The 18,261-nt window shown below is 43.8% G+C and overlaps 1 protein-coding gene across 2 annotated transcripts in view; it reads right to left on the bottom strand.

Annotated features, from left to right (window-relative positions):
- Positions 1-2,154: 2,154 nt before the first annotated feature.
- FKBP9 (FKBP prolyl isomerase 9) overlaps positions 2,155-18,261 on the bottom strand; it is a 36,072-nt gene continuing 19,965 nt past the window's right edge. For both annotated transcript variants that reach the window (XM_036897348.2, XM_036897349.2), the window contains 4 exons: positions 12,355-12,541; positions 7,447-7,592; positions 5,932-6,095; positions 2,155-3,528 (listed from right to left, as the gene is read on the bottom strand). In XM_036897348.2, the coding sequence (XP_036753243.1) occupies positions 3,352-3,528; positions 5,932-6,095; positions 7,447-7,592; positions 12,355-12,541 (674 nt within the window). In that variant the 3' untranslated portion in view covers positions 2,155-3,351. The remainder of the gene's footprint in view (positions 3,529-5,931; positions 6,096-7,446; positions 7,593-12,354; positions 12,542-18,261) is intronic.

Genomic DNA, 18,261 nt, shown 5'->3' with positions numbered 1-18,261 from the left:
GGGCTGGAAGTTCAAGATCTGTGTAAGTCATAAGTTAGGGGGTCCCAGCCTGGCGCCTGTGCACAGCTGTTCTATCAGGAGAACTCAAGCTGCCTCAAGTGGCAACACAGAAATTGAATATAAACTATGATTAAGAAGAAATGCTGTGTGGCATCTCCACCCTACATTTGGATCGTTAATTAGTACTCACAGCCTTGCTGGCAGAGCTACAACCCATAATCATAACGCAGATATAACCAAGTGTTGCAGTAACTTCAAAGTGAGGCCAGCTAAGAGGCTTGCCCTTCCAGAGAGGTTAAAGCCGCTGACATAGCCACAGATGACTTAATGCCCTCTTTATCCCCAGGAAGAATGGAAGTGCCCAGGCAACACTCAGCAAGCCAAAGGTTTAGAAAAATAAATATTGTGTGGTATCTCTTACATGGGGGATCAGAAATAAAGAAGTTGAAGTCATAGAAACTGAAGAGTGAAAAAGTGGTTACTAGGGGTTAGGGGATGGGGGAACAGGTTGGTAAAAGGGTACAACTGTCAGCTATAAGATGAATAAGGTCCAAGGATCTAATATATAATATGGTGATTATAGTTGGTAATATTGTGGAGTTAAGATTTGCTAAGAAAGTAGAACTTTAATGTTCTCATAAAAAAAAAAAGGTGAGGTTAATGGATGTGTTAACTAGTTGGGAGGAATCCTTTCACAATGTATTGTATATCAAATCACAATGTACATTTTAACTATCTTAGAATTTTATTTGTTAATTATACCTCAATAAAGCTGAAAAAAATATCCTGCAGGCTGGAGACCACAGAAGAGCCAGTATTTCAGCCTGCATCTGAAGGTGGGAAAAGACGAATCTTCCAGTTCAGCCATCAGACTGGCAAGAGTAGTAAAAAAAACAAAACAAGCTATGGGTCTCTCTCTTTTTGAAGCTCTAAAGCCCACCCACAGTCCTTAATTTCCCCCAGAGAAACTTATTTTTCATTAGCCAACCTCCCTCCACCCTGTAGAAATCCACCACTCAGGAGGAGAAAGACAAATACCATATGATTTCGCTTATTTGTGGAATATAAAAACAAAGCAAAACAGAAGGAACAAAACAGCAGTAGAGTCACAGACACAGAAGTGACTGGTGGTTACCGAGGGTGGAGGGCTGGGTCAGGTGCAGGGAGGGGGGGAGGGGAAGAGGATAAAAGGGCCAATAATCGCAATCACAGTATAAGTTGATCAGGGGGACTATAGAACCACTGTGATGCACAGTTGAAAGCAATACTTAATAAAAATAAAAGCACCACTGAAGAAATTCAGAGAATCAACTAAAAATTGGGTAGAGAACAAGTACAAGGTTTTTATCTTCATGAAGATAATAATGAAGATTTATAGGTCAGATGCATTCCAAAGGGCAAGTCAGTTTACCAAGACTATACCTATCAGTGCACTTAAGGAATTCTGTTAAGTGAAAAATTTGAGTGACTGAGTGCTAGGTAGAAGAGGGTTAGGGGACATCAGCAGCCAGGAAGGCCACGGGCATCTCCTTTGCCTGCCAAAACACAAGTCCCTGAAGATGCTTCTGCAAAAGGTTAGGCAATATTTGCTTTCCAAAAACAACTATATATATAACTTTTTTCCCTATACATGTGCCAGTTACTCTCTATTTGCTCCCACTGCAACCCCTACAGTCATTCTTCACCTTTTTCTACACTTCAAAAGGCTGACCTCTGAGAACACCAGGCCCTGAACAATTTTCCCTCTGCCTTCAGATTGCATTCAGCTAATGGGAGCCAGTGATGGGGCGGAGAGAATGGCATGTTTCTTCCCTGACTTCTCTGCTGCATCAGATGGCCCTGCCTGGGTTCCCCATGATCCTTCAGGCCCAGGGGGCGGAATGGCCTCCTGTCGCCAGCAGCTGTCAGGGGCACCTCAACATCCTTACTGGGTCTGCAAGCCTGGCCCACACTGTAAACAGTCCTTTCATTAGCTTCTCTCCGGAAGTCCCACATGAGGGTGTGCTTCCTACTAGGACCTGCACATCTGCACAGTGCTCCCTTTCCAATTCAGTGCAATGCAGTCCCGAAGGTTTTTATCAGGCATTCTGTCTGCGTGGCATATACTCTGGGGATCCTCTCAGCCTTCCAATAAAACACCATAAAACCTGATGGTATCATTCAATATTTTATATGCAAAAAGATCAGTTTTCCAACATTTATTACATTGAATGAGAGCATGGCATTTTCATGAACTATCTCAGGGCTACATCAGTACAAAACAATTTAAATTAGTAAAACAAAGCAGTTTCAAAATCACTTAAGGGTGAGTGACACCACTACCTGGGAGCAAAAGACAAGGCAGCAAGGTGGTTTCTGTGTCACACGGGGACAGGCCGCAGGTACAGTGTCCTTGTCTTCCTGCACAGAGAGAAGCTCCCCAGCTTTAGGGCACCCCCTCTTCAGGCGACGACTGAGGGGCAGAAATACGTCGCCTTGTTTATGTTCACATCTGGATGACATTTCCTTCTTGGCCACAGTGAGATACTCAGGAGTTCAGCTCAGCCACGGATCCCATGTGTACGATCTGATTGGAGGCTTCAGGGAGGGGCATGCGCTGCGCGAGGAGTGATGGGGGTAAGAAAGGGGAGCAGATAACCTTATGCAACAGACCCAGAATCAAATTCCCTCCTCATGGGCCAAGATGCTCTGTGTTTGGCCCACTGATTCAACCTCAAAGCTCCCTGGCCAATTGAAAGCCCACTGTGGCAGGTGTGACCGACAGAAAGCACGGGTCTGAGTGCCTGTAGGAGGAAGGGGGAGGCTGGGCGGTACCGCTGCCTATGCAGGCTGCTGAGAAAAGTTTCCTGCGGTGCTCTGGGAATCCTGCCGGGGCATTCCCTTTGTCTTTTCTGCCCATATGGAGAACACTTTTAAAACACCAAGTTAAAAAAATTTTTTTAATCTTCTTTATGTAGCTATCCTGGACACTTTTTCTTCTGTTCCCTCCAAGATGGTTATAACCATCTTGTATGACACTTTTTCTTTAAAAATAAAACTACCCAGAAGGCTCATAAAACACTGGTTGGCAGTGCCTTGTTGATACTCTATGCATCGCATACTACGAAATACCTTTTTGGTATTCTACACAGCCTGTGCTAAGGGACGTCACACCGATCTGTTTAGTATTGCTGGCATCAGGCTTAAAGATCCTCACCTAGTGTATCAACCCACCCCTGACGCATGCCCCAGGTACAACGTGACCCATCTGCTCCCTGCTGACCGATTCATCTTCTGAGAGACCCTTGTGCCCTCACTGCACATGCTTCCATGACAGTGGGCTTGGTGCCACACAAGCGGCTCCAGTCAGCTTTAGAGTTCATCGTGTTTGGCCTCCTGGTCTTTGAGTTTGAATTCCTCAGCCGTGACCTTCCCATCTCCATTCCGGTCCTGGTTGGTGAACATATTCTTCACAATCATCTCCGCATCAAACCCAGGAGCGAGTTTCCCTTTGCCAGATGCCACCTGGGCATGAATGTACTCTGAGAACTGGAGAGAAAGGGAGTGGGACAGACCGTGAGGTGCAGCAGCCAAACGCTGAGCCAGGGCTGAACAGAGCAACCGAAGGGTAACGTGACTGGAATGTGAGTGAGCTAGCCAAACAGACAAGAAATCTTAAGAGCTGCACAACTTAAGTTTCCTTCCCCAGATGCAGGTTAAAAACCCCTACTAAAGGACTCAGGAGCCCACAGGTCCCAGTCAGCCTTTAACACAGCAGCCACTGGTGCTGTCCCTTCCCAAATCAACCCTTCGTTCTGCACCAAAGGCTGATCCCCTAACCACCCGGACCCAGCCTCTGAGAACATGGCTGCCTGCATTCATTCATTCATACGTATATTGAAAACTTACTGTCTACTGTATGCTGAACATCATCTTAGACCCTAAAGGTACATCCATAAACACAACATCCTGCCTTTAATTCTAGCATATTCTAGTGGAAAGGATACAATTAAAAATGAACATTAAAATAAGTAAATTACATATTTAGTTAGAAATTAAATTACACATTAAGTTCGAATTTGTGGAATGCTCCTCAAAAATGAAAATGTAGGGCCAAAGAAGGAAGGTGAAGAATACAAGTGGGACATCAAGTGGGAACATCAATTTGGTGGTCAGGGTAAAAGCACAGTGGAAAAGGGAGACTGTGCAAAGGCTTGAAGGAAATGAGGGAATGAGCCAAACAGTTATCCAGGGGAGCATCCTCTGAGCAGAGGGAGCAGCTGATACAAAGGCCGAATGGATGCATGCCTGGTGTGTTCACAGGACAGCAGGAGGATAGCAGCTGGGCAAGAGGTTGCCATGAGCAGGTCAGGTAGAGCCTTTGCAGGCCCATACAGGGACTCTGGAAATGGGGAGGGGGCTTCCACAGAGTTCTGAGATAAAGCGGGCCATGATGCAACCTGTGCTTTAGAAGGATCACTGGCTGGCGTGAGGGGTATGGGTGAAGCAGGAAGACTGTCAGAGAGATGTGTGCACTGGGCTAAGATGCAATGGACTAGGGGTGGAGAGACATCAGGCTCTGGATGTATTTTCAAGATAGAGCTAGAATAATTTCCTCAGGGATTATTATACCTGTAAGAGAACAAGATGAGTCCAAGAAGACTGGGTACTCTCTCCTGAGCAACTGGAAGGATAGAATTGCCAATGGAAGAGATGGGGAAGGCTTTGGTGAAGCAAGTTGGGGGTAGGGAATGGACATCAGGGTTCACTCAGTGAACTGTCAATCCAATGAAATTGGACATATGAGTGTGTAGTGAAGACGGAAGAGCAGACTAGAGCTACAAACTTGGAAGTCATCAGGATATGGATGGTAAGCCATGGGACTGGATGAGGCCTCCAAGGGAGTGACGTGAAGGTGGAGAGGAGGGTACTTCGCCTGGGGCACTCCGACATAAGGGGATACAGGAGACTCCTGAGAAGGAGCTACTGGTGAGGTAGAAGGGGCGCCAAGCAAGGGTGACGATTGCAGCTGAGGAAGGCAGGCATCCTGCAGAGGAGGGAGCTGTGTTTCATCAGGTAAGGAAGGTGGGAGGTATCCACTGGATTCAGCAATGTGAAAGGCACTGGCCCCCTTAGCAAGACCAGATTCAGTGGCGTGCAGGGACAAATGCCCGACAGGAGTCAGTTTAAGACAGATGAGGAGAGGAACTGATGGGAGGCAGGGAGGCCAGACAACTCTTTTGAGGGTTTTATGATAAAGGGAGCAAAGTAATAAAAGAAATACAAAGACACATCAAGAGAAGGGAAAATAATAGTATGTTTTTATGCGAATGTGAACGATCCAGTAACCAAGAAACTGTTGATATTAAGAGAGAGTGGGGATAGAAGAAAGAGAGAAGCCTGGAGACTGTCCTTGAACAAGCAAATGTGGAGGAGGAAGCAAGCTGGGATTCACCCAGGCTGTAACAGGACAGAGGACTCTTGCCCAGCTCCAGGAAGGGGTATCTGGTACCGGAGAAACAGCACAGGATAAAGTTGGGGGTGTGTATCCTGGTTCGAACCACTGGGTAGCTGTGTGACCTTCAGACAAGGCATTTACATTCTCTGTGTACCGCTGCTGTTCTGAAAACCAGTGATTACATGGTTGTGTTGAGAGCCAACCAAGATAATATACATAAAAAAACTTAGCACAATGCAGGCCCAGGGTGAGCCCCCAGAAATAAGAACTGAATCCAGATGTGGGGGCCCGGTACCTCTCAGGGCCTCAGTTTCTTCAAGGAGGAATTGTGAGCTTTAGACTTTGTGTAGAAGGGCTTGGTACATGAGGGTGTCAGCTACCACGAGAAGCACAGGTGAGCGTTCCCTCTGAGAAGGCTTCACATTCAGAGCGGGTCCCCGGCCCACGAAGGTTCCCCAACCGCTCTGGTCCCACTTCCCTTTAAGGTCAGTTACCTCTACGAGAAGGACTTCTCCATTGCCATCCTTGTCAATTTCTTCAAAGAGGTTGGGTGACACTTCATCATTCCATACAAACATGTATCCCTCGGGCAGGCCAGCCACAAGCTCCAGCAGCTCGATGTCAAACACCAGTACGGCACTGCCGGGCACTTCTCCATCTGCCTCACGGGCGGGGAGGCAGCATTAAGCCACAGGGCAGCAGATGTGCGTGTCCCCTCCGCCCTTCCCCACCCGGGGGTCTAGCTGCCACAGGATGGTGGGCGTTTCCTGTGAAGGCTAGAAAACTCAGCATCAGCAAGTGGTTTTTCCAAACTGCAGGCTGTGACCACTAGTGGGTCATGAAATTAGTTTAGAGCATTAAAAAAAAAAATTAATAGAAAAAAATATCTAAGGGTACATTGCACATAGAAAGAGTAGGTGTTATTCTATGAAACTTGAGTGTCAATTTACATATAAAACTACATGTACATATAAATTGTATGTGTATGTGTAAAAAAACAGGTTGGGTAATAAAATGTCTCTTATGGTGTGTCTTTGTGAACAACATTTGAAAGCCACTAGTAGAGGATATAATGGTAGAACTTTTGAATAAATCTAACAGCATAACTTAAGAATAATAACAGTATGCCTTAAAATCATGATCCAAGATAGGACTATATATACAAATTTGAGAACAGTATATATAGTATGGGCCCAAAATAAGTTTTATAAGTCTATGAAAAAAATCTGTAATATGTATTATTTAAAGTTATTATGATATGTTGTAATAATTTAGAATATATGTCACAGGAGCATGGTCTTATAGGATATCTACATCTTTTTTAAACTGTTTCTTCTCAGATTGGGGTGGGGGGAAGTAGCAGAGCGTATTTTTTAAATTATTTAAAAATTGTGAAAAAAAAAAGAAAACCTGTCCAATCTGCCTATGCCTTTTACAAGTTAGCACTTCTCTCTCCTCCAGATAGTAGGCGCATACAAACACTGGGAAGGAAAGGGCTCCCAGTCCCCCATGTGTGCAACTCATTCCGGCCGAAATCATGAAGTGAGCCACAATAGCTTTGAGGGCGAGGTAAAGCTGGAATTTCCAGAACTGGAAACTAATCTCTTCCAAAAGGAAACTACTTGGAGAGTTTACAGGTTGAGAAGCACAAAGCAAAGGCCTGCAACACTCCACTGCTGCAGGAAAGGACACCGTTCCAGAAGGAAGCGCTTATCCTTGCCTTTGGCAGATGGCCTGGGACGCCCCTTCAGGGACATTTCCACACAGGGTTGGAAGATGACTTATTTCACAGAAACCCCTGCTTTCTCAGGAGGACATGGGGTATTAAAATGGCACTAACACCGAATTCACAGGGGTCTTTAAACAAAAGTGTGAAATACTTAAACCACAGATTCTTTAGGTTTTAAATGAAAGAAGTGCATTTTGTTTCCAAACATGGCACCCCAAAAAACACAAAATTCACATGGTGAATATTCCCCAAACACCCTTTAAAAATGTTGCTCACTCACCCACGCCAGCCTCCCCATAGCCCAGGTGGGGCGGGATGATCACTGTCCGTTTCTCTCCAACACACATCTCCCGGAGACCCATATCCATTCCCAGTACAACTTGGCCTGACCCCAAAACAATATTATACGTTTTGCCTAAATTCCACCTGAAAAAAAAACAAAAACAAAAGAGTTCTGGGTTAGATCATCAACCCATTGGTACTTGAGAATATTTTCATGAGAAGAGGACATCACTTCTGTAATCTTTCTGCCCAAGATCCAGAACACCTATCTCATCACGAGGAAAGAGACATGCCCAAGTTGAAGGCCTCTTCTACAAAATAACCAGCCTGTAAATGGGTTGTTTTAATTTGTCTGATTTCTCTCAGACTGTTCAAGCTCAGTCGGACAATATCCACCATATCATAGATAAGTTTTCACAAATGCCTAAAATGCCTAACTGGTTTTCTTGGTTTCACTGGAGATGGCTGGTAATTACAGGTATGCTTTGGTTATGTAACTATACTCCTATTATGTTAATGTGTGTGCGCAATTTAAGTAGTAGCTTAAAACCTATACATGCTGAAGTTACTCTACAAGAAGATATGTCAAAGAAATAATCAATCTTCCCATGTTTTCTTCCGCCTGCTACTTCTATAGCTTTTCTTCTTCCTTCCTAATTACAACCCTTAAATAGAATTCGTGCCTCATATCGAATTTACCGAGTATCATAATTCTTCCAAGTGGTAAAGATACCTCAAGACAAATGCTGGGCATAGAAGCCACAGGGCATAAATCTGCAAAGAAGTAAAAAGCTAACCATTTCAACCAATAAGGCTTCTCTCTCACTTACCAACTTTACATTTCCCTGTATGGCCCCGGAAGATGACTGGTTAGCCAGAGACGGGTAAGATTCCTCACGGGAGGAACAACCTAAGACAGGCACAGTCGCAGGGGGGCCATCAGGTGAGAAATTGGGGATCAACAGAGGTGAGGCTTAGAACCTCACCCCCCCGTTCTGAGAGAAATCTTCTGCATACGTGGATGTTTTATTGCCCTGGTCTAGCTTGGATTAACACATAGTCTACAGGCACACACCTGATCATCTACATTTGCTCTCTTACAACACTAAACTATGTTTTCTACCTTTATCTTGTATCTACCTACCACTTCAGCATTTTATTAAAAATAATAATAATAAAGAGAGAAATGTGGTATCCACATATAAATCAAGTATAAAAACCAAATGAGTATTCATATTTGAACTGACTGTTTATAGTTCATAATGCATGAGCAAAACCGAAGGTTTCTGTGATGACTGCCCTTGTACTGTTCACTATGTAACTTATTCATTATGTAAGAATTTGTTCTACATGTAAGAACTTGTTTGTTATGCCTCAGAAGACTGGAGACTGACGAAAATTAGGCTTGGGGTGGATTAATGATTGTGCATTGAGCATTGACTCCCCTATACAGAATTTTATTGTCGTTAACAACCATTTGATCAATAAATATGAGAGATGCCCTCAAAAAAAAAAAAAAAAAAAAAAAAAAAAAAAAAAGTATACACTTCCAATGGTAAAATAATAAGTAACCAGGATGTAATGAATATAGTCAAGATATTGTAACAGCTTGGTATGGTGATAGCTGGTACCCAGAATTGTCATGTATATAAATGTTGAATCACTATGTTGTACACCTGAAACTAATGTAATGTAATACCGTGTGTCAACTACCCTTCAATAAAAAAATAATTATCTACAAAAAAATAAAAAATAACCAGCCTGTAATCTTCAAAAGTGTCAAGGTTACAGTCAAGGGAAGACTGAGGACTGCGCCAGACTGCTGGAGCCTATTGGAAGGAGATCCTTTTGTTACAAAAGAACTTAAAAGGAACATTTGGCAAAACTTCAGTGGGGTCTGAGGATTAAAAGGTAGTAATGTATCAAAGTTAACTTACTGATTTTGATGTCTGCAAAGATTATGTAGGAGTATGTCCACATTTGTAGGAAATGCAAACTAAAGTACTCAGGGTGAGGGGATCATGGTGGGAACCTACTCCCCAGTGGTTCAGGGGAAAAGAAGTTCTTTGTGCTGCTCCTGCAATTCATCTCTAAGTTTTAGCTAATGTTCTAGTCAGGAATTTTCATAAAAATTAAAAATATATATAATATAGTTAAGACCCTGGATTTTGGATTCTCTACTGAAAATAAATCTACTTCCAAACCTACAACATTCCTACCACTTCCTAAAGACAAACAGTGGGAATGTTCCTCAATGCCGAAGGACCAAAGCCTCCGTTTATCTTGGGGCCCCTTGCTGACAGGCCCAACATGGGAGGGACAGACACCCCCCTTGGGTCGCATCCCTTCCAGGTTCCCAGCCTCACCTGCTGCCTCTCGCCCCTCAAACTGGCTCCCAGGGCCTGGCTGGTTCTCTGGGGCCAGCAAACCAAAACAGGGTTTGTATCTGCCCTACCCGGGAAGAAACCAATGCGAAGCCAACTCTGGCAGAGGGTGCCTTGGCCCAAGGCCTGCGGGAGGGGGAGGCGGGAGGGAGCAGGGCGGCCTCTGTCCCACCCCCACCGCAAAATGCCTCCTTGTCAGCAGCACAGAGGAGCCTCACACTGCCTTTCTCCAGGGACCACTGGAGCCTTCCCATGGGACTACTTGGTTTCAGATTCTTACAGAATATTCAAGAACCCATTTAGTTATCAAATAACGAGTCTTCCCATCTGAGGCCAGTTTAGACACATGTTAAGAAAATCCTCCAGCAAACAATTTGTTTTCATGTGTCATCTGCAAATGCCACTGATTCCTTCCCTCAGGTCATCCTTTCATTTGTATTTTTAGTTTTTGGCCAGTTTGTCTCTCAGACATTCTCCTCATTCCTTCTGTGCGTTCCCAGCTTCCCACCCATCGCAAGCTTCCTGCTTCCTGCTTCCTGCTGGCAGGCGGCCTTCTCTGGCTCTCCCCCCACGTTCCCTGTCCTCTCATCAGTCAGCCTCTCCCAGAGCTGATGAACAAGTGTCCACAGCGGCACCTGCCTCGATGTTTATGGGGCTACGTGGGGTTCAGAGCGGGACCAGGTTCCACTTGCAGAAGGGACTCCTATCGCATACACAGGCAGGCAAACATCTGCCGCCCTTCCCATTTTCCCATTATCCTGAAGCTTAGACCCAAAAGAGACCAGCAGGGATGCCTGGATGTTGCTCCTCCGTGTAGATTTTCATGCTAACACAAATGACTCTCCTGGCACAGGATGGAGTCTGATAAGAGAAAAGAGTATCATAGGGCTCCCGATACTCTGTAAGAGTGTCGTGAATCCGTCAGATACATCAGAAGGCAGGAAGACGGGCTTTCCGCACCCTGTAAGAGAAGCACATCCTGAACCCACTGAGAAGGAATTCCGTTGTTCATTTTCCACCCCTAACTTCCTCTTTTCACCACCTAAGAGCACCAGACAAGAATATGAACGTTGGTAAAAGAGATGACAGCAAGCCATTGACCTCACAGACTGTACTAACCTTGGGGGCCATTTTCACTTGCATAAATTCACTTGATCCCCCAAACAACTACAAGCTGTGTTTCCCCCTGCTGCTACAAAGGCTCCTGATATTAGTGTGAGGTTTACTGTAAGTAATATCCCTGTAAATATGAGCCCCAGGAGGTAGTATATACATCGTTGATTCTACAATATTTTTTTTTTCACCTTTTGACACCTATGTAATTGAGATGCATTTCACAATTTACAGCATGTCATTATTTTTCGCAGCATTTTTACTTTCTTAGAGGTATATAAAATGACGCTTCTAATAATCAATACATTTTAGCTGGATCTGAAGAAATATGCTAAATGCATTGGTGTACAGGATCTCATAGCACCAGAAAAATGTCTGAAGAGTATGTGCCCCTAGGACTCTGTCTCAATGGCCTTGCTCTCCCCAGCCATACACACTGCCACCTGGAGCCAGACGGTAGAGGGACTGGTGGAAAGGAGAGAAGGCCCTCCTCATGGAAAATAAATACAGCAGCACACACCTCTTCATAGGAAGCCCTTGTTTCTCCCCAAGACCAAACTTAGGAATCTAAGTCAGGCTCTGTGTAGAAGTGGATGTACTTAAATGGAGATATAAAGAAAGGCTGAAATTTTTTCCCAAGTAAGAGAATATATTGTATTAATTTACATCATAAGATATGTCTGAACATTCAGAAAAATAAGCAAAGCTCCTTTTACCTGCATGATACTAGCTTATACTGTTGATTCCTATTAATATGTGTTCAGATTCATCTCAGCCAATTAACATTTATAAAATGTTCCCCTTGTGCTATGCTCTGGGCTAAGTGTAAGGAATAAAAATATGAATAAACATGTTAAATGTCCCTAAGGTATTCAGACCAGCAAAAGAATTAGAAAAATAGATAACTAATAGGAGGTAACATAAAATAAACATCATGAGACTACAGAAGTGGAAGCAGTTGATTCTTCCTGGGAATTAAGGAAAGATTTTGAGAGAAGGGGATACATTTAAGCCATGGCAGAAACTGGCCAGAAGGAAGGGAGTAAGCAATGCACATCTCGCACCACTGCACGTGGCAGCCTGGGAGGCGGAAGATAGACCCCAGCAGAAGGCGAGAGCAGTGAAGCACAACAGAGCTGACAAAGACCTGATGGCCAGACCCCAGAGTCTGGACTTTATCTGCAGGTAAATTTTTAAAGATAGCAGTTGTGACGTCTATTTTCACAAAGACAGTTTCACAGGAGCAGGAGGAGAGTATTCATGGGGAACTCAGAACAGTGCCCTGAGCAGGGGCTGGCTCTCTGCAGTGGGGAAGGTGTGGAGATAGAGCTGTCAACCAGTGGCTGATGAAAGGCGAACGGTGGGAACACAACTCCAGGCTCACTCCCCCACCACCCGACTGCCCTTACGTGGAATCCAGCAGGGTCCCATCCAGCAGCGAGGCGTTGTAGTGATACTTGAGGTAATCCCCCTTCTTACTCAGCACTGAGCAGTCGGGGGGCTTGTAGTGGGACGTGATGCTGATGGAGTCAGAAGGGTTGTGGAAGTCGATCACGTGGATGTCAAATACCAGCACAGCCGAGCCAGGAATATCCCCTGAAGGACAGACGTGGGAGTGAGTGAGTGAGTGAGCCCTGCTGGGGGCAGCGCCCGCGCCTCCCACCTCACCAGGCGCGTCCTCACAGACCTCCCGTGGGGAACGCGGGACCCAGACCTGGGAGCCCAGGGAACACTGGGAGAATGAAGCTGGAAGCCAGGCAGAAGCGACCTAACCCTCATTTTATAGATGGGGAAACTAAGGCACGGACTTGTGCAGGGTCACGCGCTATCAGGAGTGCAGTTTGGAATACAGTTCAAGGTGATGCGCTCCAAACTCACCAAGCCTGAGCAATTTATGGCTAGGTTCATCACAGTAAGGAAATAAAAGCTCAGACAATCGAAGGCTGTGCTGCTCCTGCCAGAGGTAGAGGTGAGATGGGAACATCAGCTGAAGGGTGGAAATCACCGCAGGGCCCTATCACTGCATAAGAGAACTAAAACTAAGAGAAACTACATGGGAGAACAATACCTAGCCAAAACTGGTCACGTACACCCTTCACGATACAGTACACCTAACATTCAGAGTACTTTTACAACATATCTTACTCGTCCTATACAAAATTATCAATATGCTTTTCTTCCCCATTATCTCCACTTTTGAATATAGCACCTCACAACTGAACAATGTTTTATACACTTTACAAAAGTACTTTTCATTTTCTAATTAAATCCCTGCAGCAAACTTGTGAGGTATTACCATAAATCCAGGATTAGAACTCACTTCATGAATTTAATGACAGCTTCTCAGGGAGCTGGGGGTCCGAAGCACACCTTAAACATACGCATCAGTTATTTAACACACGCCCAGATGATTGCAGAAAAGTTTAATATAAAAATTTTGTAAATAGTGTTACTTACAACTTAGAATCAAGGATGTATACTATTTATATTATCATTTTATAGATAAGAGAAACCAACACAGAGATGATATAACTTGTTCAAGAAAACAACACAGCTATAGACAGAATTCAGATGGAGATAAGCTATGTGAACACCAGCGGCCCCTCCCCGCCCCCTGCCCCTGCCATGTACTTTTCTGTGTCTATTTTTCAGTTGCTGTCTAACATATACACTTAGTGGGTACTTATTAAGTACCAGGCACTTTTCTAAGTGCTTTATGTGTATTAACTGATTTAATTCTCATTACAATCCCATATGCCCAACCTAGAGATGAGTAAACTGAGGCATAGATTTTGGGGGTTGCACAAAATTTCTAAATTAGTCGTTAGAGAAGCTTTGCCTTTATAGCAGAACTCAGGTGCCCGATATTCACTAGTGATTGGGAGTTGCTGATGAGTGGTAACAGGGTGCAGGAGCTTTCCCACCAGAAACAGGTATTGCAGACTGCCACGAAGGTTGCTCAGAACCAGGGCTTAGGGTTGCTCTATGTGGGAAGCTAGCCACACTAACAGGGTGAGTGACTGTCGAACCAGAACACTGGTTTCTCAACCTTGGTTGCCCATTAAAATCAACTAGGAATGAACCTTGAAAACATTATGCTAAGTGAAAGAAGCCAGACACGAAATCACTCTGCATGATTACATTGATGTGCAATGTTCAGAACAGGGACAGAAAATCCATAGGGACAGAAAATAGATTAATGATTACCAGATGTGGGTGTGTGTGTGTATGCATGAATGCGGAGTGACTGCTTAAGGAGTATGCAGTTTCTTTTTGGAGTGATGAGACATGGAATTAGTATAATGGCTGTACAACCTTGTGAATACTAAAACCCACCAACTGGACACTTAAAAATAGTGAATTTTAAATTACGTGAATTTATATCTCAATAAAAAATTAAAAATCTCTCTCCTAGATGTACAGATCCAAAAGAATTAAAAGCAGAGATTTGAACAGGTATTTGTACACCAGTTTTCACAGCAGCATTATTTACAATAGCCAAAAGGTGGGACCAGCTCACTGGCCAACGAATGGACACATAAAATGTGGTATAGCCATACAATGGAATGTTATTCAGCAATAAAAAGGAATGAAATTTTGATATATGCTAGAATATGGAGTTTGAAAACATTATGCTAAGCAAAATAAGCCATACATGAAGGAAAAATATTATATGATTCCACTTACACCTAGAATAGGTAAATTCATAGAGCCAGAAAGCAGAATGGTGGTTGCCAGTGGTGGTAGGGAGGAGGAAATGGGCAGTTATTGTTTAATGGATATGGAGTTTATGGTGGGGATGATGAAAAAGTTTTGGTAAGACAAAATGGATGGACCTCGAGGCCATCGTGCTAAGTGGGAGAAGTCAGACTTTGAGAAAGACAAATATAGTATGGTATCACTCATAGGTAGAATTAAGAGTCAGAAATCGTAAAAACAGAGTAAAACAGTGGTTACCAGGGGCTGTGGGGTGGGGGAACAGTAGAGATGTTACTTAAGGGTACAAACTTGCAACTAGTAGATCATTAAGTCCTGGCAATCTAATGCACAGTATACTGATTACAGACACCAATACTGTATTACAAACACCAAGCTAGCTAGGATACAAGATCTCTTTTTTTTTCTTTCAGATTTCAAGTAATTCTCAGCCTTTTTTTTTATTTGATATAATTTTTTTAATTAAGGTATTATTGATATACAATCTTATGAAGGTTTCACATGAAAAAACAATGTGGTTACTACATTTATCCATATTATCAAGTCCCCACCCAAATCCTAATGCAGTCACTGCCCATCAGTGTAGTAAAATGCCACAGATCCACTATTTGCCTTCTCTGTGCTACACTGTTTTCCCCGTGATCCCCACACCATGTGTACTAAACATAATACCCCTCAATCCCCTTCTCCCTCCCTCCCCACCCCTCCCCTTTGGTCACCACTAGTTCCCTCTTGGAGTCTCTGAGTCTGCTGCTATTTTGTTAGGAGACTAGATCTTAATCATTCCTATCACCAAGAAGAAATGATCATATATGACATGACAGAAGTGTTAGCTAAAGCCGGGGTGATAATCACACTGTAGTAAATAAGTGTATCAAATTGGTATGTGGTATACCTTATACTTACACAATGTTACATGTCAAATATATTTCAATTAAAAAAATAAAAATAAAGTTTTAGGTATAGATAGTGGTGATGATCAGACAACCTTGTGGTTATATTTAGTGACACTGAATTGTATACTTGCAACTAATTAAAATGGTAACTATGTATATTATATACATCAATATTTGAGAACAGCAGGACCTGGCATTGCATTTTTTTTTAAGTTTTCCAGGGGGTTCTAAATGGCAGACATGTTGAAAGAATGCTGTCCTAAATGGTCTATATGAGAGCAGCTGAGAGACTTAGGATATCCCGTCTCTATGAAGAGGACCAAGTGCAGGCTGTGGTCGCAGTGCGGTGGGATTGATAGAAAAAGCTGTGGCCTGACAGCTCCACGAACCACTCGGAAGAAAACACGTGTGGATGGGACCCAGAGTGGGACACCTACGACAGGACCTGCCAGCACTTGGCCAGGGCAAATTTAATCTCCCCTCAAAGGCACATTCAGATAGATGCAGGCCTTTCTCAAGGCCAAAAGGAACACGTTCCCAGACCACCCACTTCCCTGGGCACAGACACCAGTTTGTCCAGTACTTTCCTAATAAGCAGCCACTCAGGTCCCAGGGATTCCTTGCCCACAGATTCTGATCTGGGAAGAGGTTAATGACACCCTGTTAAGTAACTCTTAAGCATCTGGGTTGTGCATCAGCTCCTAGGAAGTTAACATGAGTCAGCCTACCAGGTGCCTGATTAAGGCCCAAACTCACACATCTATTGACTTACTGATACAACATAAGGTCTGGGTGGGCTTGGGAGTTTTGCTTGTCTTTTTTCTTGGCTGAGTCCCCAGCACTTAGAGCAGTGCCTGGTCATGAAGGCACTTAATAAATCTTTGATGAATGGGCAGATGGGGTTTCTGGGCAAACAAAAAATAAAAACCAGACCTCAAGCTATAGGATCCCACCTGTCCCAGGAAGCTGGCAGCCCCCGACCCCATTCCCCCTATCCTGCCCTGCCTTCCACAGAGCATCAGGAGTGTGGAATGACATGCTGGCCAGTGAACAGGTGAAAAGAAATCTAACATTTCTTTATGGCCCCAACACCAGCCTCCTCACAGAGTAAACCCGTAACTGAGCAAACGTCTAGAATGCTCCTAGTATGCCTCCTCAAGAAAAGGCACAAATGACAAAACTAAGGCAGTGGCTAGCACTGCCAGAAGGAAACGCTGCAGCACTCAGTGGCTGTGGGTTTCCTCCAAGGGCTCTGGGACTTCTGGTTGGAGCTGTCAGTTCTCCATGTACGGGTATCAGCAAGCCACTGCCTACTGGAAACCTGTTCTTCCCCCTCGGCCTACAGCTCCATTACTAATTAGCTATTGTGGTCTTGGGCAAATGACTCAACCTCTCTGGGCCTTATTACCTCAACTAAGAACTGTTTCAAGGTTTGAGAGTTCATAGGCAAGAAGCCCTTGACACACAGAGGATAAAATACTAGTTGTTCCCCTCTCTTTGCTAAAAGAGGTCTTAAAAGGTAATTTGGAAATTGAGAGACAGAAAACCACTGAGAAAGTGACGCTTCCACAAACTCTCAGGCAGAATCCATTCTCCCCTTCAGGCCTGCAAACAAATTCGAGTACCCTAAATTCAGGGCTGACCCCATGAAACAAAGCAGACAGTAGAAAGGGACAGAACCTTTCCGGAAGGCCTACTCCCTCCCCTCCACCAACCCTGCAGGGAAAAGTGGCTACCACAAAATGAAATGTCCGTAATGGAGCCCTGAGAACTCCACATGAGCCCAGCATATTGCTTTTTTCTGTAAGTATTTACTGAAGGTTTACTGTGTGTCTGGCCCTGTGGTATGTGGTAAGGAAACCACAAATGTCTTCCGTGTCCTGACACCCTTTTTAGGGAGATGCACAAGGTCCTATGCAAATCACACACAGATGCCAGAGGTGCTAATCCAGAGGACAGAGGCCTGGAGACCTGGGTGTTACACGTCAGGGTGCCCCTCCTGCCCTGGTAACATATGATTCAGGAGGAAGCAGCCTCACGCCCAGAAAATTTATGGGCCTTCAAATGCCTCCCAGAGCCTTTTATAATTCTTCTCAACAGCGTTGTCTCATACTTGATAGAAAGCCAAGAAGAGAAGAGTAATTTAAGCAAATGTTTTCCATCAATATATTCTTTTTAGAGAAACAATTTGTTCCTGAGGGCATAAAAAAACATGAATACTCTGAAAGTATTTGTCTATTTCTATATATATTTGATTAGAAATATAAGTTTACATGCTATAAAACAACACCAGACAAACAGGACATGAAGCAAGGCCTGTTGAAGGAGTCTTACTTAAGCTGTGATCCATTGTGGCATTATAAATCAGAAATTTAAGTCAAGAAGAAAAAAACTTTCTCCACAGTACATGCTAGTTTCCAACCAATCTGATATTTCATGTTTCCTAGATCCTCTGGACAAACCCTACTAAAAAAATTCCAAAGATCCACATGATATATCAGTAGTAGTCAGAAGAAGGTTAATAAAATGAATGTGTTCAGCCAGCCAGGCCAACCAGAATCCCTCAGCAAAAGAGAATACAAAAGCAAAATAAATACTGTATCAACTATTCTTAAGTTATCAATAATAGTACATGAGTAAAAAACATAATTAAGAAAGAAAATGGTTTGGAATACTATACAATCATTAAAAAGTATCTGTTGG

Source organism: Manis pentadactyla, chromosome 7, assembly GCF_030020395.1.
Source record: "Manis pentadactyla isolate mManPen7 chromosome 7, mManPen7.hap1, whole genome shotgun sequence".
Taxonomy (NCBI): domain Eukaryota; kingdom Metazoa; phylum Chordata; class Mammalia; order Pholidota; family Manidae; genus Manis; species Manis pentadactyla.
This window is presented reverse-complemented; position numbering and strand designations above follow the sequence as displayed.